This window comes from Pyrgilauda ruficollis, unplaced genomic scaffold, assembly GCF_017590135.1.
Source record: "Pyrgilauda ruficollis isolate IOZ18807 unplaced genomic scaffold, ASM1759013v1 scaffold2, whole genome shotgun sequence".
Taxonomy (NCBI): Eukaryota; Metazoa; Chordata; class Aves; order Passeriformes; family Passeridae; genus Pyrgilauda; species Pyrgilauda ruficollis.
The window spans coordinates 22,103,513-22,128,004 of NW_024519206.1; the positions used below are offsets into that span (position 1 = coordinate 22,103,513).

At 38.1% G+C, this 24,492-nt stretch overlaps 1 protein-coding gene across 1 annotated transcript in view; it reads left to right on the top strand.

Moving 5' to 3' along the window:
• Window positions 1-24,492, top strand: part of DNAJC13 (DnaJ heat shock protein family (Hsp40) member C13) — a 56,694-nt gene that overhangs the window by 16,907 nt on the left and 15,295 nt on the right. The window contains exons 10-40 of the mRNA XM_041466487.1: window positions 43-209; window positions 309-388; window positions 468-637; window positions 1,441-1,540; window positions 1,793-1,900; window positions 2,405-2,560; window positions 3,285-3,341; window positions 4,600-4,721; window positions 5,861-5,936; window positions 6,970-7,065; window positions 7,204-7,347; window positions 8,537-8,551; window positions 9,077-9,159; window positions 10,337-10,490; window positions 12,604-12,707; window positions 12,786-12,945; window positions 13,868-13,930; window positions 14,273-14,374; window positions 14,522-14,626; window positions 15,017-15,219; window positions 15,658-15,742; window positions 16,222-16,376; window positions 17,298-17,343; window positions 17,522-17,676; window positions 18,253-18,454; window positions 19,112-19,227; window positions 20,045-20,123; window positions 20,696-20,831; window positions 21,945-22,129; window positions 23,572-23,646; window positions 23,846-23,965. Coding sequence (XP_041322421.1) covers window positions 43-209; window positions 309-388; window positions 468-637; window positions 1,441-1,540; window positions 1,793-1,900; window positions 2,405-2,560; window positions 3,285-3,341; window positions 4,600-4,721; window positions 5,861-5,936; window positions 6,970-7,065; window positions 7,204-7,347; window positions 8,537-8,551; window positions 9,077-9,159; window positions 10,337-10,490; window positions 12,604-12,707; window positions 12,786-12,945; window positions 13,868-13,930; window positions 14,273-14,374; window positions 14,522-14,626; window positions 15,017-15,219; window positions 15,658-15,742; window positions 16,222-16,376; window positions 17,298-17,343; window positions 17,522-17,676; window positions 18,253-18,454; window positions 19,112-19,227; window positions 20,045-20,123; window positions 20,696-20,831; window positions 21,945-22,129; window positions 23,572-23,646; window positions 23,846-23,965 — 3,619 coding nt within the window. The remainder of the gene's footprint in view (window positions 1-42; window positions 210-308; window positions 389-467; window positions 638-1,440; window positions 1,541-1,792; window positions 1,901-2,404; window positions 2,561-3,284; window positions 3,342-4,599; window positions 4,722-5,860; window positions 5,937-6,969; window positions 7,066-7,203; window positions 7,348-8,536; window positions 8,552-9,076; window positions 9,160-10,336; window positions 10,491-12,603; window positions 12,708-12,785; window positions 12,946-13,867; window positions 13,931-14,272; window positions 14,375-14,521; window positions 14,627-15,016; window positions 15,220-15,657; window positions 15,743-16,221; window positions 16,377-17,297; window positions 17,344-17,521; window positions 17,677-18,252; window positions 18,455-19,111; window positions 19,228-20,044; window positions 20,124-20,695; window positions 20,832-21,944; window positions 22,130-23,571; window positions 23,647-23,845; window positions 23,966-24,492) is intronic.

Here is a 24,492-nt window from a genome sequence, read left to right on the forward strand (position 1 = left end):
CTCTGATATAAATTGTATTTGTGTGTCGTTGTCCCAACCCAGAGATTCTCTCCTGGCTAGCTTGTTGGATGGAGTGAGAGCCTCTGGTAATAGAGATGTCTGTGTGAAAATGACCTCCACGCACAAAGGCCAGCGTTGGGGATTACTCAGTATGCCTGTGGATGAAGAAGTAGAGAGCCTTCATCTGAAGTTTTTGGCTGCTCCTCCAAGTAAGCTAATGCTTCTTATGTGGGTTTATAGTGCTCTTTAAAGCATCCAGATATTGAGTCAGGTACTGTACACTTAACTTTTGATATGTCTTTTTCCAGATGGTAACTTTGCAGATGCTGTGTTCAGGTTCAATGCTAACATTTCCTACAGTGGAGTCCTACATGCAGTTACACAAGATGTAAGAATAGAGCCTTTACCCATCCTTTTAAGATGTTGCTAATGCAGAAAGAAATTAATGATTGTTATTTTTTAACCAGGGTCTCTTCTCAGAAAACAAGGAGAAGCTCATTAATAATGCCATAACTGCATTGCTCTCCCAAGAGGGAGATATTGCAGCATCTAATGCAGAGCTTGAAAGCCAATTCCAAGCAGTAAGACGACTAGTGGCATCAAAAGCAGGCTTCCTTGCCTTTACTCAGCTTCCAAAGTAAGTGCCAAGTCTCTTCAAGCTTGGAAGTAGTAGATGAAAATAGGCCTCAAACTTAGTAACTTACGTCTAAAAGTGAGAAATGGAATTCCTTTCTGAAAAGGACTGTAAGACTCTGTACATGATGGTTTTCAATAGCATGAGGCTGCCACCAGGCTATTGTGCAAATTGAGAATCCCAGGTAATCATTTGCAAGTAAAGCTGATTCTTCCTTTGCTAAATACTCTGTCTTGAGGCAAATATGGTTTAATGATTTTCCTAGTGGAAAAATTTTTAACGTGTACCTTCATCTGTCCTTGAAGTAGGCAGTTCTTCATTCTCAAAGTGTGCTGATGTCATTGCTATCTTCAGTTCAACACAAGATAAAATGGTGTTAGGAGGTTGTACTTCTGTAGTATGTACAGAGTGCTTGAAGTTTGTGTTAAATAACATAAGGAAGCAGAAAAACTGTCTATTGTTCTGAAAATGAAACATTCTTTGAAATATTTCTAACTAAGAAATATAGAGCAACTATAATATAGAGAATGACAAGAAGAGTAACAAAAGCACTTAGTCTGAGACCTTTAAATTTCAGTTTCTCTGTAAATAGTATCCTGTAACTACACAGATACATTTTGATGAATGTGCTTGGGATGAATGTCAATATTTTCCTGCCAGGAATCTCAAATTTATGAAAGTATCAAGGTACTGGCTTGCTAAATGCAATGGGAGTTGACCCCTCTTGGCCACTGACTAGATTTCATCTTAATTTTAAGATTTTAGTTTCTTCTCTGATCTTAGTGGTTTTGCTTCCCTTTCAAAAGATTTCGAGAACGATTGGGAGTGAAGGTTGTGAAAGCGCTCAAAAGGAACAATGATGGAGTAACCCATGCCTCTATTGACATGCTGTGTGCTCTTATGTGTGTAAGTATTAAATTTCAGGTTCTTTCACTTTGGAATATGTCAACTTCAGACTACTGAAAGATGTAGAAACAGGGACTGCCATTCAACTTGCAGTGTGTTCAGACATTGAATAACTTGTTTTACAGTGATTTCTTGCTGAACTTGAAGGAGGATGTGCTTTTTGTGTGTAGAGAGAGTGGCTTTTGGATTACAGCTGTTAAGAACTGAGGTTTGAAATGTTCCTTTGTAGTGAATGCTTTTTTTTTTTAATAGCCCATGCATGATGACTATGACTTGAGGCAGGAGCAGTTGAACAAAGCTTCCCTTCTTTCTTCAAAGAAGTTTCTAGAAAATCTACTAGAGAAATTCAATTCCCATGTGGTAAGTCAAATTTTGGAAACAGATTTAAGCTTCTTTAAGTGCCTTTCCTAATTGCAATGAAGATGCTTTTGTCATACTTAGATGTATCTTTGAATGTATTTGCACCTACAATTGAAAATGCAGCTCTGTCTGGCACTGAAGTTTGTTCTAATTAAGCTTGGATCTTGACAGGTAGGACATAGCTGTCAATACCACAGAATTTGAATGTCCTGGAACAAATGTTTGCATGTTTAATATGGAAACTGGATGTTTCTTTAAAGTAAAAGAATAGTGTAAACTTGGATTTGTGGGATTAAACTAGATAGAAGTATTTTGAATCTCTAATATGCTTTAGAAACCAATTATATACCAGGGTAGTGCCATACTCAGAGTAATGGAATATTCTAAACCCATAGTTTTTGTTTACAGACTATTTTAATGCTATGACAGCGAAGAGCACCTTCAGCATCATGAATACTCTTAGACCACTGTACCTGAGTTACATACCTGTTTTCCTAATTTCAGGATCATGGGACAGGTGCCCTAGTAATTAGTTCACTTCTGGACTTCCTGACATTTGCCCTATGTGCTCCATATAGTGAGACTACTGAGGGGCAGCAGTTTGATATGTTGTTGGAAATGGTGGCATCTAATGGAAGAACACTATTTAAGCTCTTTCAGGTGAGATTTACTTTTCACTATTATTAGAGGCTTCACGTAATCAGGGAACATGAATTTTATTTTTTTTTTTTTTACTGAAAGACAGATTTGTCTTCGGCTGGTTAATGTGCCTGCATCTTTTCTGTCTTGGTGAACGTTTTAGTAGCCTGTTATTTTGCCTTCAGATATCATATTGAGGTGATTATTCTATGGTAAATGATATGCCAAATAATTTAGAATAGACTGTCTAGGACCTGTTTCCAGAAACACTTGGACTTTAGGATAGATTCAACAGATGCACACATCTTCCCCTGACTGGCAGGTTTTCTGCCTTTTTGTTTCTTTCTCAGTAAATGAGAGTTAAAAGAGCTAGAAAACAAAGAGTAACATCCTCTTCAGCAATAAACCTGTAAGGACTGTAGCATTTTTAGCTAAAACGCCAATGTCTTCTTGCTGTAAAAATAGTATTGTTTTCTGCTTTTGCTTAGTGTCAGCTTGTGTCAGCCAGTTTCCTCAGCATTATTTCAGCTTCTCTGATACATGCTGCTGCTCAGTGCCAGGAATTCTGTCTGGCGGTTGCATGAGAGATGCTTGTTCAAAAACGTAGGGTAGGAACTCTTCTTAAGGCTAGTTTTCACAAAACTGAATTGGAGGTAGAACAGCCATGTTAAGGAAACTGAATCACAGATGATCTAATATTCAGTTTTTGCACTTGGATAATTTTTTCGTTAACATTCTGTTCTAGCACCCTTCCATGGCAATTGTGAAAGGAGCAGGTTTGGTGATGAAGGCAATAATAGAGGTGAGATTTTATCAGTGTTAGCTGGGATAGCATGCAAAATATGTGTTGTCTATTTTGGAAGTGCAATTGCTTACCAAGAGAAGTTTTTTATATTAGCTTCTCAAAGTGGGGAGTGGGGAGGGGGAAGTTGGAAGGTGAGGAACAGAGCACCTGCTTAATTGTGAGTGGTTTAATATAGCAACTTGCTTTATCTTACACTGGGGGTTTGGAAAGCATGCAAGTTGGGACATTAGATAGTGCCTTGCATGTCTTCGTACTGCAGTCAAGATTTGGCTGTAAATGTTGTATGTAGCTCAGCCACATTCCTCAGAGCCACCAGACTTCTCCTGCATGTTAGGGGTATCTCAAGGAGGAAAGGCCATATTTCCTGGGGTGCATTGCCAGATGGAATAGAATTGGGTTTAGTAAGCAGTAGTGTCCCAGGGCAGACTAGGTGATGTCAGCCCTTGTTCTTGCTTTGGCTTTAAGTTTCCATACCACATAATGTATGGGCTAAGCCCATACTTCTCAAGGGTTGCTTGTGATTGTTGCAGGGTGATCTTGCTAACTGATTCTAGACACTTCCTGGGTTGAAATTCGGGGCTTAAGTTAGTGCCTCATTGTATCACAATGGCTTATGCATCTGAAATCCATCTAGTACTTTCTTGGAATGGAAGTGAATGAACACTTGAAATAGAGGCATTCCAAATATTCAAGTTTCCATTGATGTACCTGATAATGTTAGCTAAAAGTTAGTATGTTGTTTATTAAAAGTCCTATCATTTAGACAAGTAAAAGTGCTGCAAAAGCTTTTTCTTATTCATTGCAACTAATGCATCTTGAGTGAGTAGCAGTCTTACCCATGTGGCTGTTTAAACTGAGCATCAGCCATTAATCTTAAATGGTTGCTGCCAGCAAAAGTCAAGCAACAACCAATGTGTGGCTGCCATTCTTTGTTTAATTCTAATTTATAATTGCAGTGTGAAATGGTACTGCTACTACAACCTTGTGATATGTGATGGGAGGACGGGCATCCTGCCCTCTTCAGTTTCTGTCTTCGCAGATGTAACTATCAGTTATCTGGTTCATGGCTTTACTACAGCATTGAGCAGTTGCTGTTGAGAACTTTCACTTAAAATCTATCGTATACTCTAGCTTCTGGTTTTTGAATATTAGTTGGTATAATTGATGGTCAAGAAGGCCTTGGAACTTTAGACTGAGATAAAAGCAGTTTAACTAAGATTCTTTCCTTAGTAATCATCTTGCCCTGTTTCCAAAGGAAGGAGACAAAGAGATTGCTACCAAAATGCAAGATCTTGCCCTCAGTGAAGGTGCCTTACCTCGTCACTTGCACACTGCTATGTTTACAGTAAGCACAGATCAGAGGATGCTTACAAATAGGTATGTCCATCTCACTTGATATATTGTGTTTAAAAAAAATTAAGTAATGACCTAGCGAACATTGGGAGGTCAAGGAAAAAAATTCAGGAGAATATTTTCTTTAGCAGCTGGTATGTTTTAGTAGGACAAGCTTCAGCTGAGACTGCAGCCACTTAATAAACCCTCGATTATTTTTTGTTAAGATGGGCTTGGGTTGGTTATTCGTTAATGGCTCGAGTTGTGATCTTTATTTCTTTTAATTCAGGGAAAGAGAAGGCAAGTAGAGTGTTTGGAACTTGTAAAAAGTTTCAACTTGTACTGTACAACTGTATAAAAATGGGTGTGCACATCTCAGACATCTTGCATGCAGTTAGGATCACCCATCCTATCTGAGAGACAAGTTTCCTCACAGAAGTTATTCCCTGAATCAACAGTCAGTAGAATTTGTGATCTCTGAGAGTATGCTGTGGAGGATGAGCAATAATTTAGTTAATTCCACCCAAATACAAGATTATAGAAGCTTTAGTTGTGAATTCCTGAAGTGCTTAGAGTTGCTAAGGAATGTAGGGACAAGTGGAGCTTGTTGCCACTGTGTGTCATCCAGGAGAGAGCGGGTATGAAACCATCTGTCATGCTAATTCTGTTTGGTGCTACTACGTAAAATGTGCTTGTAGCAGTGCTGCAGTTCAGTGCAGTAGAATCCTAGTGACAAATGTTGGCAGAAAGCATCAGTTGGCATAGAAGGCAGGCTCCCAGAAAGGATTTTCTAGTCAATAACTTGTATTAAGAGCTTCAAGTAGAGCATGTAGCAGTTCTTGGTGGCTTCTAGCCTCTTAACTTCAGCTGTAACTTAAGGTAGGCTGGATAAGCTACACTTGGTTATCAGCTATTTCTGCTCTATTGCTCAAGTGTTCTTTGAGGTCTAGATGTAAAAGCATGTGCTGCTACTGTTCCACTAACTTCACTGGAACTTCTTGAACACTTTAAAGCATGCTAAGCATATCCTTGGACAATGTATTGCTTTATGCTCTTACTCACTCAAGAGCACAAAGCTCTTGCTCATCTTCATTTCATCAGCATGGTAAGGGTGACAGTTTAGTGGTTTAAAAATCTGTTTAAAATACTAACTTGTAGTTTGTTAATTCCATTGGCTTTTTCAGGCAGTTAAGTAGACATTTGGTTGGCCTCTGGACAGCTGAGAATAAAACTGCTATGAATTTGTTGAAACGTATTTTGGTAAGTAAAAACGGAATATGGAGTAGCAAAGAAATAAAATATGAAAGCTTGCAGTATCAAAGTTCAGACAGTCTATATAATAAACATACTCACTTTTCCCTTCAAGGGGAAGGTCTTGCCTGGGAGATCAGCAGTCTGGCATCTGCTAATTAAAGGATATTGATGGGTTTCAAAGCATCTCATACTCTAAAAATTTTGTTACTTCCCTGACACTTTTTAAGATACTTTGACACAAAACTTAAGGTGTGTTGACTTCTTTCTCTTAATTAAAAGGACAAAAATGTGGGACACATTGTAAGCATGTCTCTAATGCTTTTTTGTGCCAGTATGAAATTGAGATATTAAGAGTTCTGTCCATGCTTTCATGCCTTGCCTGTCCAACTTTGTTTGCTTGTAACTTGGTTAAATGTATATGTTATTAGTTCATATGCTGATTGTTCATATGTTCTTTCACCCTTACAGCCTCCTGAATGCTTCTTGCTTAAGTTAATTCAGTGAAGTTAGTTCAATAAATAGTGTTGTAAGAAATTATCATGTCTGTTAAATTACTAGCTTTTAATTTCAAAATAGCAGTTCCTTCATTTATGGCAGAGCAAACCGTCCTGATCTTGAACACTATTTTAGGGAAAGCTTAGTCAAAAAAGACTGTCTCATCTCTATTGTCACATGTAACATTTAGTCCATATCAGAGGATATGGATGGATTCTAGTATTATTCATCTCTCTCAGTTATTGCCCTGGGATCAACTCATCCTGCATTCTTTAGGTGCATTAAGTGCTGCTTTAAGAAATGAGATATAGCCAAGAGTTCTGCTGCACTGAAGCTGGTAGTATGTCTCTGTTGAGCAATTCTGTTGAGGATGGTGGCATTTTACTACTCACAGCAAAAAAAATGCTGTAGCTTTACATACTTACTTTAGAGTAGAATATAAATTCTGTTTTAAACTGATTTAAAGAAATTATGTTATTACCTAATGTGATGGTTTCTGTTCATTAGCCACTTGTGTGTTTACACTGGTTTTAAATGTTTTTAGCCACCAGGTTTGCTGGCGTATCTTGACAGTGCTGATCCTGTTCCTGAAAAAGATGCTGATAGAATGCACGTTAGAGATAACTTAAAAATTGCAACTGTAAGTAATTGTAGTTGTCTTTCCTATTCCATTATATAGATGTATTGTCTTAGTGACTTTTCTAGTACAGACACTTGACTGCTGCATTGACCTGCAGCAAAGATAACCCACAACTGAGTAATTGCTTTTATTCTGCAGGATCAGTATGGCAAGTTCAATAAAGTGCCAGAGTGGCAGAGACTGGCTGGAAAAGCTGCAAAAGAAGTTGAAAAATTTGCCAAAGAGAAGGTGGATCTAGTCTTGATGCACTGGAGAGATCGAATGGGCATAGCTCAAAAAGAGGTAAAAGTATTTGAAAGTCTTTGTTAGAGTAACTTGACTAAGTCACAGCTGAGTGTCAGAGCACACACTCAAATAGTAAAGAAGTGTTGTGATGTGAGAGTTCTCCTTCCTTTTAGCAAACTCTCTACTGCTTACTATACTTGGGTTAGAAATAGGATCCAGGGAGAATGTAAGTCAGGCAAATTAATTCCTTCAGCATATGCATTAAGCTTTAGCCAACTGTATCAAACTGCAGTGCAGCTTATATGCATTTCTTGTAAGATGATTATACAGGAGAAAATTCCTTGAAATGTGGCAAAACCAGTTTTTGAGGTATATTTAAAAGAAATGGAATATTCTTTGTATTCAAAATTATATGCTTTACACCAGTGATATTTTAGTTGTGGAACCTTCTTGAAGAATCATAGAATAGCCTGGGTTGGAAGGGACCTTAAACATCATCTAGTTCTATTCCCTAGGCCATGGACACCACCTTGGGATTCACTTGAATTATAGGTATCTCAGTGCATGAAGGGCAACACAAGACTGTACCTAAGGTCATGATTGAGACTGAAGTAATAAATAATGTTTTGGTCTGATATTGTAAGAGGAGAGCTTAAGAATTGCTTGAGTCTCTTGGTCTCCTTTTTCTTTTCCATGCCATGTTTCCATGTTTCATTGCCATGTTTGAAATGACAAACTCTTTCAATTATGAAGTTGCCTTAAACTTTCTTTACTATATTGACTAAGCTTGTTTTTATGCATTCTGGAAGTGAAACAATATGTTGTGCAGGCAAGGAAGGATGAAAAGCACAATGCAGAGCATTGAAAATGCCTGTCTTTGTACTTGTTCTGATATAGCAATAAGCTTTAATTTACAAAAATCTAGCTCAAGTTTGATGTATAATGTGTTGCAGAAGTTTGGCAGTAATATTTGTGAAATAATGGTGAATTAGGTTCAAAACAGGAGAAATGAAGAAATGTGAAAAACAGTGGAAGGTCAAATTGCACGTTAAACAACTTGTCTAGATATTGAGTTTAAAGAGTCATTTTTCTATGTGGAGTTCTGAGCTGTATCATTTCACAGTAAATGTGTGCAAGTGTAGCTTGGAAGATGTAGCAAGTTTGGTGTTACCACTTGAAATTACTTCAGTGACTCTGGAGTCTTAAATGTATTTTTCTTTTTCTTCCAATTTTTCTTCATAATCAGGACAGAAACAATATGGTGAGTCTGTATATGTCTTGTCACTTGTGTGGACTCTGTTGCTCAGACTTCTGCTTGCATGTGATATCTCATGTAGATGATAACAGTGATTTCATGCTTCATCAAAATAGGGAATCTTTCAGTGACCAAGTCAGGCTTGGTTTTATTTTTGTGACTTCCTCTAGTTCTTTCCTTTCAAGGGCAAAATATTTTTGCCCTTGAATGTGAGTTTTCACCTCCATCAGCTTTGGAGCTGATGAATACCTGTGGTGGTGGGAATTAAGCTTTTCTCAGGGATAACTTGCTTCTAAACAAATGATGTGTCAAACAGCTGAAAGTTTCTCTGGCATGATTTAACTTGGTGCCAATAACACTTGTGAAAGTCTGTTGCTGCTACTCACTAGAAAAGGAGACATTATTCATTAATAATAAGGCTTAACCTAGTATGGTTTTTGAAGGAGTGTAAAAAATATAGCCTTTTATTTTAAAAGGGAAAAATGGGAAGTATCTGCCTCTACTGACTTATGAAATTTGGTTATTTTGCAGAACATTATTCAAAAACCAGTGATATTAAGGAAACGGCGCCAAAGGATAAAAATAGAAGCAAACTGGGATCTCTTCTATTACAGGTGAAAATACTAAAGTTAATATGGTGGTCTCAGATACAAGTTTTTATCTGGCTGGATATTTTTGTTAATATCTTCTGAGTTTCTGTGACTTCCAATTTCTGCCTGCCTTGAAACAGAGCAAGTATTTTGTAACAGCTGCTTACTAGAAAACCCCAAAGCTATACTTAAGGATTTCACTTGTGTTTAGGCCAAGGAGGAATTTAGAAAGCTTCTGAAATATCATCAAACCACATAATTTTTTCCCTTGAACCAAAAGGAAGAGTAAATAACAAACTGCAGGTGCAAATCTGTGTGGTACTGAAGGCCAAGTGAAGTAGCACGGGAAAGCATTGTAGTTTGATGGTACCTCAACCTGTAAGCTACTCAACATGTTGTAACTTGAATTGGAATATGAGCTTAAAGCAGGGCAAGAGAAAGCACATGGATACAGGATTTCAAGTAGTGCCACAGGTCCTAAATGCAGCTTGCTTACCTGTGAGTTCTACAGCTGTCAAAGTTTACAAGGAAGCGGCTTCCATCTGAAAAAGATACATCACTTTGACTGGAGCCATTGTGTTAGACTAATAAAGCTTGGCTTGGCTAGCAAACTATGTAAGCAAGCTTGGATAAATTCCATAAACTTAACTGCTTGATGTTTCTAAATGTCAAATACAGTTGAATGAAAGGAAGATCTGTGTGCTTCTAAACCTTTGGTATTAAAGTCCATTCTCAGTCTTTGGATCCAAAGGCTGTGTTGGTAACTGCTACTAAAGAATGTCCACTGACTGTTTTGTAACATTTAAGACATCAACTTCTATTTTACTGCATAAGCTACTTTATGTTGTTGTTGGTTTAAAAAACATCTGGTATGTGCATGTCTGCTGCTCTGGATTGTTTACCTGTAGCCCTGGCTTACAGTGCATCGCTTGCATGTCTCCTGGTCATCAGCTACATGCAGATGGCACACTGAGTCCTAAGGGATGACACAGGCATGCTTTAGTTTAGGCTGGCCTCCATGGCTATCAAAACAGTGTACAAGTGAACAACTGTAATTACTGTAGCAAACTGGAGACCACTGCTCTCTGCCTTCTAATTAAGGTCCATTAATGCTAACGAGCTCCCCTGGCTTGCCAGCTGAATCTTTTCTGCTTTTCAGATAATATTTTGAGGGGTTTAAACTATGAAACTTCTTTCTTAGATTTGTTCAGGATCATGCTAGATCAAACTTGATTTGGAACTTCAAAACACGGGAAGAACTGAGAGATACTCTTGAGTCTGAGATGAGAGCATTTAACATTGACAGAGAACTTGGTAGTGCTAATGTTATCTCATGGAACCACCAGGAGTTTGAGGTAAATGACCTACCATAGGACAAACTGGATCTGTAAAATATGTCTACTTGAAATGTCATTTCTCTCTCTAATTCTGAGTGAATCTTGTGTTGATGATCTCTGACTGCAAGCTGGAATATTTTGGGGTTATGGAATCAACTGCTAAGGCTTGAATCAGTGAACAGGTACTACTGTCCAGTGTCACTGGGCAAAACAGTCTCTTTAACCTAACAATTATTGCTGTAGAGGTGAAACATTTATCAGAACCTGTGGTGTATTCTTGCATTAAGAGTTGGTTCTTACACTGTTGTTTATTGTGTTTATTTCCTTCACATTTCAGTAATCCTGTGTCTGTTAAATACTGGCTTGCCAAATCATGATTAGGTTATGGGCTAAAACACACTGCATTGTAAATTTCAGATAAAGGTCGCTGTCATCCCATTTTAGGAACAGCAGTAACTAAATAAAAAAAAAAATTAAAAAAAAAAAAAAAAAAAAAAAAAACAACAACCAAAAAAAACCAAAACTTGGATGCTTCTGCAAAGCAATCAGTATGGTCCTGATTGGCTTTCTCAAAACATCTTGCAAGATGTTTCCAAGTAATGTGCTAATAAACACTTCTTGTACTGTTCTCTTATCTCCAGTATTGTTATGGTTCCACACAACAATGTGGTTTTAATTAATGTGTAATGCTTAAGCAAAGCAAGGCTACTATTTAATTCAACTTCAAGATATTCCTTAGATATTCCCATTGCCATGCTTGTTAGAGTATGGCTTTCTAGTGACATTGGAACTGAGAACTGTTAGTGAAATGAGAACAAACTTGGTTTGGGGAATTTCTCAGCTGGCTACTATGCAAATCAGGAAGAACTGCAAGACATCAGGATAATGTTTTATGAGAGAGCAATTGTATGTATGCAATTTATCCCTATCGCACAACTACAGGTTGCTTCTTACATTGATGCAGGAAATAGCTAAGACTGGGTTTACGTTGATATTTTTTGCGCTGGCATTTGTCTTTCTAAGCTTCCTTCAGGTATAGATCAGGGGCAGGCCTTCTGGGTGTCGCAGTGTGTGCTATCCCAACTTTTTAGCACTGCAAACTGGGACAGAATCAGAAGTACAGATTTGAAACTTAGTAATACAGACTTCCTCCATATACCCTGTGCTCCTGTGTGGCTTTATGCTGCTGGAATGTAGCAGTAGCATTCTTGCAGCTACAACCCAGGGTACTTTGGGACTGGATTGAACAGCTGCTGTCTCACAGATTTGCTTTTAAATAGTAATGAATATGTTATAGGATTATGCTGTAAATATTTGAACTAGATAGTGGTGACAAAGGCTTTTCTATCAACTGTGGGACCTGTCACTTTGCCAAGGGTGATGGTGGCTTGAGACTCCTCTGAAAGCATACCACTTAGCAGGATATCTTTGTATAATGTGCTGTGATCAAATCTGTAGATAACTTTGTGGCCTCATGACAGTAATCTGCTAACTATAGATAAGAAAAACCACTGTAGAGTAGCTCTTGTGGTATGTTAGAGGTACCTCTAATTGAATTGTTTCCAAATGCTTGTTACCACTGAACATTGAGGCATTTGTTAAATTTAATGTAGTTGCTCTGAAGTTAATGATGGCTTTTATTGTGCAATTTTACTTCAGCTTCTTGTATTGTGAACTGATGCCTCTAGGGTTTTATTATCCAGCACAATAGCAAGTATAACTACTAATTATGTCATGCTTGTATTTCATACTTGCAGTAACATTAAGTGAAATACCTTGCAGTGGAATAAGTACTTATTAAACTTGAGTCACTGAATGCATCACGCGTTTTACAAGTTTGGTTAATAAAACCAGCTGATATTAGAAACAAGTTAGTTAAAGGCTGGAAATGGAGATTTCAGTATGATGTGAAGCTTCATTTTTCAGGGGGGCAGCAATAGCCAGTGACTTTCATTCTGTAGATATGTGTTTCTTTAACAGAAAACTCAGATTTCAGTTTTCCTACAGCTTAGGAGAGGTTGCTAACCTTTTTTGGTTTTTAGGTACAATTGAGCTCACTATTGTTATGCGAGCAAAAACTTACTGAAGGAGAAACAGTATATATTGTTAAGTAGGGTGTTCTGTGTTACAGGTAAAATATGAGTGCCTTTCCGAGGAAATAAAAATAGGGGATTATTATCTAAGATTGCTGCTGGAAGAAGATGAAACTGAAGAGAGTGGAGCAATCAAAAGATCGTGAGACATTATTAAAACCTTATCTCATTCCTAAGGTCTGTGTTTGTTTTCTTTTCTAAAATCTCATTTATTTTTTAGATATGAATTCTTCAATGAACTCTACCATCGCTTCTTGCTTACTCCAAAAGTGAATATGAAATGCTTATGTCTGCAAGCATTGGCCATTGTTTATGGAAGGTGTCATGAAGAAATAGGACCGTTTTCTGATACTAAGTACATTGTTGGAATGTTAGAAAGGGTAAGAATTATTTTAAATTACTGGATATAGCAGTTAACATACTGCTAGTCCAGCATATGTTCAGATCCTTCAAGTTACTGTGAAACCCAGATTTTCCATGCCGTCAAGACCTGTTCTTAGTATCTCGCTTTGTTTCAGTTTCATTAAAGTTTAACTAAAAAAACCTGCTGATCATAGAGGTATTTCAAACTAGTCTCTTTAAGGGAAACAAAATGCAGATATAACTTCAGCTTGCTTTTGAAAAATGCAAAAGCTTTATAAGAGGAGAACCTTGTTCCATATCACATTATTTCAAAGTACTGACTTTGAGTCATAGCCCCAGACCTAATGAAATGGTAGTTTTAGATGAGCACATGTGGTGGGATTAGATTTGTAGTAGTAGCTGCTTTGTATATTAAGTGTCTGTTAAGTTATGTCTGACAACTGATTCAGTTTGCAAAAATAAATTTCCGTGCAGTCTGAAGGAGTTCTTTCCTTGCATCAGCATGGTTTGTGGCTGTTGCAAGTGAAACTGAACCAGGGTAGTCCCTTGTTATTTTGCCTTGAGCCTTGATAATCTCACCAGGGATGAAATATCAAAGACCCTCTCTGTCTGCTGGCTAAAATGATTCTCTTTTTCTCTTGTGCTTGTTTTAACTGGTTCACTGGGAATCAAACATAGTCCTGGTAGAATGGTAGACTTGTCAGAATAGTGGGGTTGATCCAGGACAACAGCAGTGTTGGAGGGCAACAAGGCATTTGCTTCTCAATGGCAGAAAACTACCTTTATTAGCTGTGTATGAAACTTGACATTTAATAGTCAGTAGTTTCTCTGGGCATGAAAAAACAATATGGGGCTTTACAGCTGCAACTATGTTGACTTCTGAAGGGAACTTCTTGTATGTACTATGAAATACTAAGTTGTTCTTTTCTGCTGAAACAGTGTACTGACAGGCTTGAGCGGGACAGATTGATCCTGTTCCTCAACAAGCTGATCCTCAATAAGGTAAGGTGGACATGTACACTTAACAGCAGTTCATCAGTCTGTTGACTGTATAAAACAGTCTGAAGTAGTCTTTCAGGGTTAACTTGAACAAAAATTCAAGTATTGAGGCAGTTTTAGAACAATGTTTGATACAGCTTTCTGGAATTTGATAGCTGTTATTTACTGGTGAGAAATCTGAAGGAAATGTGTAGATACTGTGGTGATTGCACCAAATCGAGTCACTTTAGAGAATGATTTGACTTCTTTGTGGTCATTTCTTACTTGAATAAAACTCTGCAATGCTTAATTGTAGCAATGCTTATCTAGAAAATGCTTTTGGTAACTTAGTTCATTTGTTAACAGAGAAATGTGAAGGACCTTATGGATTCAAATGGTATCAGAATCCTTGTAGATCTTCTTACTCTGGCACATCTTCACACAAGCAGAGCTACAGTCCCTTTGCAGGTACAGAGCCTTTGTTTCTTACTACTCATATGTTGCTCTGTGAAAGGGACAATTCTTAAAAAAATTTATGTACTTTTCACATTTTCTGTAGAAATGTGATATTTGCACTGTGAAGCTAAAGCTGTTCTTGTAAACATCAACTTTTAGAGCAACGTGATTGAAGCAGCACCTGATGCGAAGAGGGAGAGCGAGAAAGAATGGTACTTTGGCAATGCTGACAAAGAAAGGAGTGGTCCTTACAGCTTTCAAGAGGTACCTGTCAGCTTCAGACTCTTGACAACTGATCTCTGTGTCCTGGTGACTGGGTGTGTTTCAAACAGTGAGAGGCACCATAAGCAATGCTAAGGAATGTTCTCCAACTAACTCTTTAAATAAGGATTAAAGCTAGATAAGAGACTTGATGTGGTGCCAAGAACTACAGCCTTTTTGGTAAGATTGCCTACCCATCCATGCCTCAGTTAGTTTTAAGATAATCAACACCTTATTCTTCATGATTCTATGACAGAGTTATAAACACATTGAAATTTCATGCTACTATAATAGTCTGCCATATAGCAGTTAAAAGCTTGTCATGAACATTAGTAGGAGCAGAGGTGGCTCTGAATGCTGAATAAACTAAATTCATCTCTAATCTTGCAATAGATGCAGGAACTATGGAACAACGGGAAGGTGACGTCAAAAACTCGTTGCTGGGCTCAGGGAATGGATGGCTGGCGACCCTTACAGGTCATCCCTCAGCTGAAGTGGTGCTTGCTTGCCAGCGGCCAGCCTGTGTTGAATGAAACTGACCTTGCCACACTTGTCCTCAACATGCTCATCACCATGTGTGGATATTTTCCCAGCAGGTAAACAGTGATTTTCAGAGAAGGGGTTAACTTTATCTGGCAGATGCATGAATTAATAAATCCTGTCTTAAAGCTTTTCTTAGAAAGTAGTACATTAAGGAACTCTATTAAAGAGCCTTTTACATGGTAGTAATTAATTCTGTGGGCAAATAGAGAGTTTGTAAAGGAGACAATACTAATATTGTGAAAGGGACTGCAAGAATGAATGCGCAAGCTATGTGCATTTCTAATGCTATAGACAGGCTCTTGTTTAACTTAAACAAAACTGCTTTAATATAGGACACTAAACCACATTTACCAAGTCTAACAGCAAACTTTGAAGTCAACAAAGAAAGACAAAGAATATGGCTTCAGTAGTCTAATGCTTAATAAAATTGTTCATTCTTGAAAGAGAAAAGGCACATGTATGCTTACTGCTGTATTACTTGATTTTTTTAGGGATCAAGATAATGCTATTATAAGACCTCTGCCTAGAGTGAAAAGGCTGTTGTCAGATAGTACTTGCCTTCCTCATATAACTCAGGTAAGTAACTCTTCAAAAATGTACCTAAATGAGTAAAAGTTTGACTTTACCATCTTCCTCATGTGAATACTTTAGGTGGGGCAAGCTCATCAAAGAACAATTGTAACATTGTGCAGAACTCTGATCAAGCAGTTGTTAATTTCATAGGGTGTTGTTGCAAATTTTGTGCTTTTCAGCCAATATGTCTTAAAGAAATATTTCCATCCTTGGAGAAACTGAAAAGCCACCTGGACATAGGCTTTATCAACAAGGTCTAGAAGATCACACTTTTAGCAGAGGGGTTTGACAAGATCATCTCCAGAGGTCCCTTTCAACTTTAAATGTTTTTTGATTGACACTTGCTGTTTTTAGGCTGAAGTATTCTTTAACTGTAATATCTGTAAATTTCTGGGTTGTCCCAATAATTAGTTAAAATTTCAATTTTGGCTAGATGACTTGCACTACTTGCAGCTAATATAAATGCTTGTGTTTGATTTCAGTTATTACTTACTTTTGATCCTATCCTGGTGGAAAAAGTTGCTGTATTGCTCTCTCATGTCATGCAAGACAACCCTCAGTTACCTCGTTTTTATCTGAGTGGAGTATTCTTTTTCATCATGATGTACACAGGTTCCAATGTACTTCCTATTGCAAGGTGAGGAAAAAGAACAGCCAAAAGTAGCTCTTGACCAGTCATGCTCAGGACTGCTGCTCTACATCTACATGCTCTGGGGCATGTGGCTTTCTAGAACCAATATGAAATTCTTCTTCTAGAGGAGTTGTCTCCACATGATCTAGTCAATCACTAAAAAGTGAATTTCTTAACCTTCCAGAGAGGGAATGAGAAGTCTCTGATGATACAGTTCTAGCAGTACAACTGGGCATGCCTTACTGTAGAATAAGCCATTTACAAGCACTAAAAAGCAGTAACACAGGCTACATATATGCTGATGTAGCTTTTGATGGTAGGCAGCTATTGAAAGAGTTTAAAAAAATCTCATAGCTTCTTTCAATATTGAAGCCTAAAACAGTTAAATCAGTCTGTACTGCCTGATAATGCACTGCATAGGCAGGTGGCTACTGCCATTCTTGTCAGTACTTTTTTCCTAAGTGCAATAGTTCATAAAAAACTGTCCTACAATTCCATTTAAGTCTTTTGGACAGTGAAATGCATTGGACAATGATTGCATGCTTCCATGATGACTCTGGTGTAATAGAACTGTCAGCACTTAGTCTAAAATCATCCTGTTTCATCCCTGCAGTGATGATCTAACAGTGCAGAGGTTGACTGTGTCTTTATCAGCATCTTTTTTTGTGTAGAAAACCAGCTTTCAGGAGTAAGACTTTCAAACTGAAATGATGAACATAAGGCAGTACTTATAACATGGGAGTGCTTAGCTGGGTGGAGTTCCCAAGGATTTAGTGAACTGAGTACATAAATTCATACAAATGTTGCAATTACTCTTTTGTCTGAAAGTAAATGTGTAATACCTGCTGGCTGGACTATGTTGTCTGCTACTATTCAAGGGTACCGAAGTATCAAACAAAAAGAAAATAACTGCTGTTTCTCTTCTAGGTTTTTGAAATACACACATACAAAACAAGCTTTCAAGTCTGAAGAAGTGAGTAGATTGCATCAGTAACTACCTCTGTTTCCAAATAGTTTTGCAGACTACCTGTAGGTGTTTTAACTAGAATTTAACTATTATAAGAGAAAGGGGGGAGAGTTTTTAGGTATCAAATTAGTTAGCAAGACAGAATTCAATTACCTTTGAGGTGACCATGTGATCTCTTCTGTAGACAAAAAGTCAAGATATAGTTCAAAGAAGTATACTTGGACATATTCTTCCTGAAGCAATGGTGTGTTATTTAGAAAACTATGAACCAGAAAAATTTTCTGAGATATTCCTTGGAGAATTTGACACTCCGGAAGCAATTTGGAGCAATGAAATGAGGTAACTGTTTTCTGTCAGAGGGACAAATAAATCTGAACTACAGGTTGTCTTGAAGAATTTGACATTCTTAAAGAAAGCTGAAAATACCTGGATTCCATGGCTTCCTCCTGTTTGCCTTCTGCAATGGCAATGTCCTGCATTGCACTCTGCTTCAACCATAAATATCCAGGGCAAGGGAGAGCAGAATTGGCAGTGGGAAGGGGAATATTTCCCTGAATGTCTTGAGTAAGTTACTTTTGTGACTGGAGACTTGACCATGTATGTGAAGTGCTTTATGCTTACTCATTTATATGTAATTTTTTATTACCAGTGCCCATCTCTGTGATATACCTCTAACATTCCAATACATATTAGGGCCTTGCAGAAAGTAAAGAGGTGTTGAGAAAGGCAAAATATTACTTTTAATTGTTTTTAATACACTAATTTTCATGGTGTTTAAATAGCTCTCTAATAGAATAGGAAATTTTTGTATTTCTAAGGAAAACCTTTTCAGAAGAAATCATTGAACACGCTTGTACAGTGAGTGAGCATTAAGGATTGCTGGGCAAGTGTTAAACTGAACTTTGTAACTTTTAGGCGCCTAATGATTGAGAAGATTGCTGCTCATCTTGCTGACTTCACTCCTCGTCTTCAAAGCAATACAAGAGCCCTCTACCAATACTGTCCCATCCCTGTTATCAACTATCCCCAGCTGGAAAATGAGCTGTTCTGTAACATTTATTACCTCAAGCATCTTTGTGATACACTCAAATTTCCAGACTGGCCAATTAAAGATCCAGTAAGTAAAAAGTATTTTAGGATTCATTTAGCTCTTGATCTTTCAGTCCTAAAAATTATTGAAAAACCCTAAAATATTAACAAAATCAAGTGCTAGGTTTGTTGCAAGTAACTCCTTTATTGTGAATTTTGGCACACAAGTAAATACATTAAACCGTACTTTATCTTCAAGCAGCATAGTGTTCTTTCCACATAGCAATCTCATAAGTCTATCCTTCTTGTGGTGACTACTTAAATAACAAAATCAAGTATCCAAGAAACTTCAGAGAGTGTTTCAGTGAATCTTATTTTGGGGGCGGGGAGAGGGAATGGAAATAATGACTTTGGGGTTCTTATTTGTCCATGGCGCAAAAGAAAGCGAGCTAACATGTCAGTACATTAACTAAAGATATCTTTTTGGTACAAGGCTATGGACTAGATCTGTCTAAGCAGCTTTATTTATTCATGCAGCTTTTCGGTTTTTATAGTATCATGATTTGAGTTGTGTCTTATTTAAGTGATTCTCTATCTTCCAGTTTGACTCTTACATAGTCATTTTAATCTCAAGGTGCTTTTATCTTGAATAAAATACAGGATTCATTAGTAAAACAACATTTTATTAAAAAATATGTATACTTGTGTCAGCACAATGAAACACTAATAAATTGTAATTCTTGAGGTTAAACTGTTGAAAGATACCCTAGAAGCTTGGAGGAAGGAGGTGGAGAAGAAGCCACCTACCATGTCAATAGATGATGCTTATGAAGTTCTTAACCTACCCAGAGGACAAGGCCAGTAAGTTGTCTTCAGGATTTAAAGTTGTATAAATACTTTTGTATAAACTCCATGCACTGAACAAACTGAAGTTTCGTATCTCGGTACTTGGAATGAGTTAGTGGTACCAGCTCAGTCACATGTAGCACCTGCTTCTTTCACAGTGAAGGATTGCTTTGCTAAAAAGAAACAAATCTTGGAAGTACAATTCCAGTGTTTGTGAAAACAATTGTTAAAGTGCTTAGATAAGCTGAAAATGGGGAAAAGAATGCTCTGAGCTTTTCTCGTTTAAAGGACAAGCTTTAACTGTAGTGAGCAAAGAATATAACAGAACTTGAATATGTTCAGAGGAGCTTTTTTCTGTAATCATCCTTCTCCCTCCCCCATATTGCCTTTTTCTTGGTGATTATACCCTTAGAATTTTTTATGTCCTGTCTTGCCACTGGTTTCTGACTTCAGGTCTCTAGAAGTAAACCAACAGCAGTTTGTTTGTCCTTCAAGACCAGTGCATTTACTGCAAATGGTGAAATACTAACTTTCAACACTTGTAGCTCATTTGGATACTTCATTTAAAATATTGAGGGACTTTGAGCACCTTGAAAGTATTAAAATACTTGCAATCTTTAAAATTTCTTCCTATTGTGACCACACAATTACCCCCCATTCAGTGTAAGATTATGAAGCAGGGTTTTAAAATGGAAATAGGAGAGCTTTGTGGTTTTCACTCAATTGCACTTAGTGTTAGTACTGTTTTCAGAACCCCAGGCTGGTTTTGCTGTGGTTGATTTAGGTGTTTTTTTGTTATTAAGTGTAATTGATGGAACTTGTTTTATTGCAGAAATGATGAAAGTAAGATCAGGAAAGCCTATTTCAGGCTGGCTCAAAAATACCACCCAGACAAGAATCCAGAGGGCAGGGTATGTACAGCACAAATTTATGGTGTTAATAAAATGGGAACATATTCAGCTCTTATGTATATTAAGAATTTTGAAATGCATGCTTAAATTGTGTTTCTTCCTTTTAAAAGCTATGCTCTAGGTGAATCATAAAATAAAGATTAATGCTAGAGATTAATAATATAACTAATGCCATTCAAGGATTTAGGATTTCTACAGTAAACTGGTGTAGTCAGATCAGACTCACGTCTCAGAAATGATCTTCTTTAGAGAGTTACACAGGACCTAAACAAGCTATTTTTTTCCCTTTCAGAGACTGGCTGCATCCTTTGCCCATTCTCACAGTCCAACTGTACTTACTGCTTTTGTCATACTATGATTGACTTAAAGTCTCTTGCCTAGGACAGAGTTCAGGAGACAAAAGAAAACTAATGTATCAACCAGTGTTTGCAGTATTTCCTGAAGTGCAGTGAGGCAGCAAAGCTAGTGCTGTTGCTAGTAACCTGAAATGCTTTATTTTACTTGCACTTAAACTGATGCTCCGGTAATTTAAAGTGTTCTTAACACTTACAGCTATTTCTCCTTATTGGCAGGATATGTTTGAAAAAGTTAATAAAGCATATGAGTTTCTGTGCACAAAGTCTGCCAAGGTGATAGATGGGCCAGATCCAGAAAACATAATTTTGATCTTGAAAACTCAAAGCATCCTCTTCAACAGGCATAAGGAAGGTAAACATGCTGCCTCAGTGTTTTATGTTCGTTTACTTAGTGGTCATTTCAGTCAGCTTTAATCTTGTCTCTTCTTTAGTCTGTGCTCTGTTGATCTGGTTTCTGACTTGCCACAGCATTATGTAGCTATGGTATAGGGCTTCAAATTAGGACTTTGTCTTCCATGAGATAAATTAATCTGCAGTAAAACTTAATTCAAAACAGCATGAATAGCTTTTTGAAGTGCTCTGCTCCAATACTAATCAATTTGAATCCTCTTCTGTACTGAGAATTCTGTCTATGCAGAAAAATCCTCACTAGTACTCAGTCTCCCAGATGCTAGTTATACATGAGATTGGCTCATTGTCCTTAGCCAGATGATGCATTCTTGTAGGAATTCTGACCAGTGTTAGCATCCTTGGGTGAGCGTGCTGCAACATGACCTGTCTCAATGCTCAATTGGGAAAGAGGGATAGCTAGAGCACCCTAACACTTGGCTCCAGCGAGAGTCCCAGGCTGGTAGCTGCTGCCATGTCCCTTGCAGAGCCAACAGTGTTTTGCTGTTTAAGTGTTACATTATAATGATGAACTAAGAACCTCAAATGCAATCATAGTCCTGTCAGTTATGTGGAGCTAGGGACAACATTGGTATAGACTTAAGTGTGTTGCCTTGCAGTTGGCTCTGTATGAAAAACTAAATTATGCCTTAGCACTGCTGAATTCTACAGGAATGAAAAATGCAATTTAAAACTTTAAAATTGTTGTGTCAAAGTGGACAAGGTCCTTATAAGCTTATTGTTAGTCAGTTCTGGCCCAAGACAAAGACCAAACTATACTTGAGTTTCTCTGGAGAGAGACAAGCATCGTTGGGAAGGCTTTGAGCTTGGGGACTTACTGAGCTTTTTGATCTTAAATGAGTTCTTCCTGTGAAGCTCTGTTAGCTTCTAGCATAAGCAGTTCTATGCGATGAGTTAGATTGTGTGGACTGCGCAGTCTTGTTCCAGATTTCCCGGGTGTTTGGCTTCCTTTCTTAATCCTTATATATCTTGTGTATCTTACACCAATAATTTTGTGGTGGCTTAAATTGCTTGGACTGTGCATATACATAAACTTTGAATTTTTTTCCTCTTTCAGATTTGAAACCGTACAAGTATGCAGGCTATCCTATGCTGATAAAGACTATTACCATTGAAACATCAGATGACCTTCTGTTTTCCAAAGAATCTCCACTGTTGCCTGCTGCTACAGAACTTGCTTTTCATACTGTCAGTTGTTCAGCATTAAATGCAGAAGAACTGAGGAGAGAAAGTGGAATTGAGGTAAACGTAAAGAAATGTGTTGAAATGCATGCTTTTAGTGTAACTTTTCCATAGCTAGAATTCTTAGATCCTCAATACCTGGAAATCAGATGTAATTGAGAATCACTTTTGGTCCTGAGACACCTGTTATTCTTAACATCTCAGATATTCTGGATACAGAAGGAGAAACATCTTGCAGAGTACACCCTTTTCTGGACTTAGGCTTGTCTATTGAACTGTGGATAAACAAGCTACATACGAAGTTTCCTTACTCCTTTACAGAACTGATGCATTTTTTTTATATGAAAGAATAGATAAATGTGAATAAGTCACTCGAGCAGAAGACCTTTTCATTGTACATATTACAATATTAGAACCGTATAGGTTGGAAAAGATGCTGAAGATCAGAGAGTGCAACTGTTAATCCCAACACTGGCAAGTCCTACTAAATCATATCCTCATGCCTTTTTAATTACCTTCAGGGATGGCAACTCAGCTACTTCCCTTGGCAGCCTGTTCCAGTGCTTGACCATCCTTTCACTGAAGAAATTTCTTCTAATATCCAATCTAAACCTTCCTTGGCACAACATGAGGCCATTTCCCCTTATCTTGTCTCTTGTTTTTTGGGAGAAGAGACCAATCCCCACCTTGCTACAGCCTCCTTTCAGGTGCTTGTAGAGAGTGATAAGGTCTCTCCTTAGTCTTCTTTTCTCAAGGCTAAACAACCCCTATGCCTCAGCTGCTCCTTATCAGATTTGTACTTCAGAACCTTCTCCAGCTCTGTTGCCCTTCTCTGCATGTGCTTCAGCACCTCAGTGTCTTTCTTGTGGAGAGGGCCCCAAAAATGAGCACAGTATTCAAGGTGCAACCTCACCAGTGCTGAGTACAGGGAGACAATCACTGCGCTGGTCCTGCTGGCCACACTATTGCTGATTCAGGCCAGGTTGCCATTGGCCTTCTTGGCCTCCTGGGCACACCCTGGCTCATGTTCAGTGGCTGTTGAGCAGCACCCCCAGGTCCTCTTCTGCCAGGCAGCTTCCCAGCCACTCTGCCCCCAGCCTGTAGTACTGCATGGGGTTGTTGTGACCCAAGTGCCAGACCCAGCACTTCACCTTGTTGAACCTTACACAGCTGGCCTTGGTCCATTGGTCCAGCCTATCCAGATCCCTCTGTAGAGCCTTCCCGCCCTTCAGGATCCACACTCCCACACAACTTAGTGTCATCTGCGCATTGACTGAGGTATTTGCTCACATGTGAGAGAACTGTCAGCTCTTAAAGCATCAAAGGTTATTACTAGCACTTGAAAGGAATTTTGCACGACAAACCATTTATGCAAGCAGCAGATTTATGTCAAATGTTTCCTTTCAGCCATTAAAAATGACTTTACCAGCTAATGTTTTGGTTTTGCTGGCTTTTAGCTCTTTTTGTTGTGACTGAATTTGTGCCTCATCCCATCCTCCCAGGTATTGCAAGAAGCATTTAATCGCTGTGTAGCAGTCTTGACTCGTTCTAGCAAGCCAGATGATATGTCTGTACAGGTGAGTTTAAAGCAGCAGCTTTAACTGAGTGTGTGGTCTTCTCAGAAGACTGCATTGTGTATATATATGTATAATATGATAATAAACACAAATGTGTATAGATAATAAAAACATTGATCTAGTGTTGTACCTATAAAAATACAATTGTAAATATGCATTTTTCCTCCTCTTGGAACCAATAAAATATTGTGTTTTGTAGGTATGTGGATACATTAGTAAGTGTTACAGTGTTGCAGCTCAGTTTGAGGAATGCAGAGAGAAGATTACAGAAATGCCTAACATAATTAAGGACCTCTGTAGACTACTGTATTATGGCAAGGTGAGTGCTCCTTTTGCTTGTCCAAGTGGGTGTTTACCTGTTAAATGTTTAGGGGAATATTCTGGTTTTTGGGCAGATACGACAGTCATAGAATCATAGAATGGCTTGTGTTGGAAGAGACATTGAGTTCATCTAATTTCAGTTCTCCTGCCATGGGCAGGGACACCTTTCACTACACCAAGTTGCCTAGACCTGCATCCAACCTGGCCTTGAACACTGCAAGGGATGGGGCATCCTGTTTCTCTGAGCAACCTGTTTCAGTGCCTCACCACCCTCACAGTAAAGAATACTTCCTAATATCTGGTCTAAACTTACTCTTTCTGTTTGAAGGCTTTTCCCCTTATCGTGTCACTCCATACAGTTATAAATAGTCCCTCTCCTTTTGTGCAGGCTCTCTTCAGGTACTTGAGGGGCCCAATTAGGTCATCTTGAAGCCTTCCCTTTTCTAGGCTGAACAAACCAAACTCTCAACCTTTCCTCATAGTTGCAGTGCCTGGTCAAACCCTTCTGTAAGATCCCAACAAATA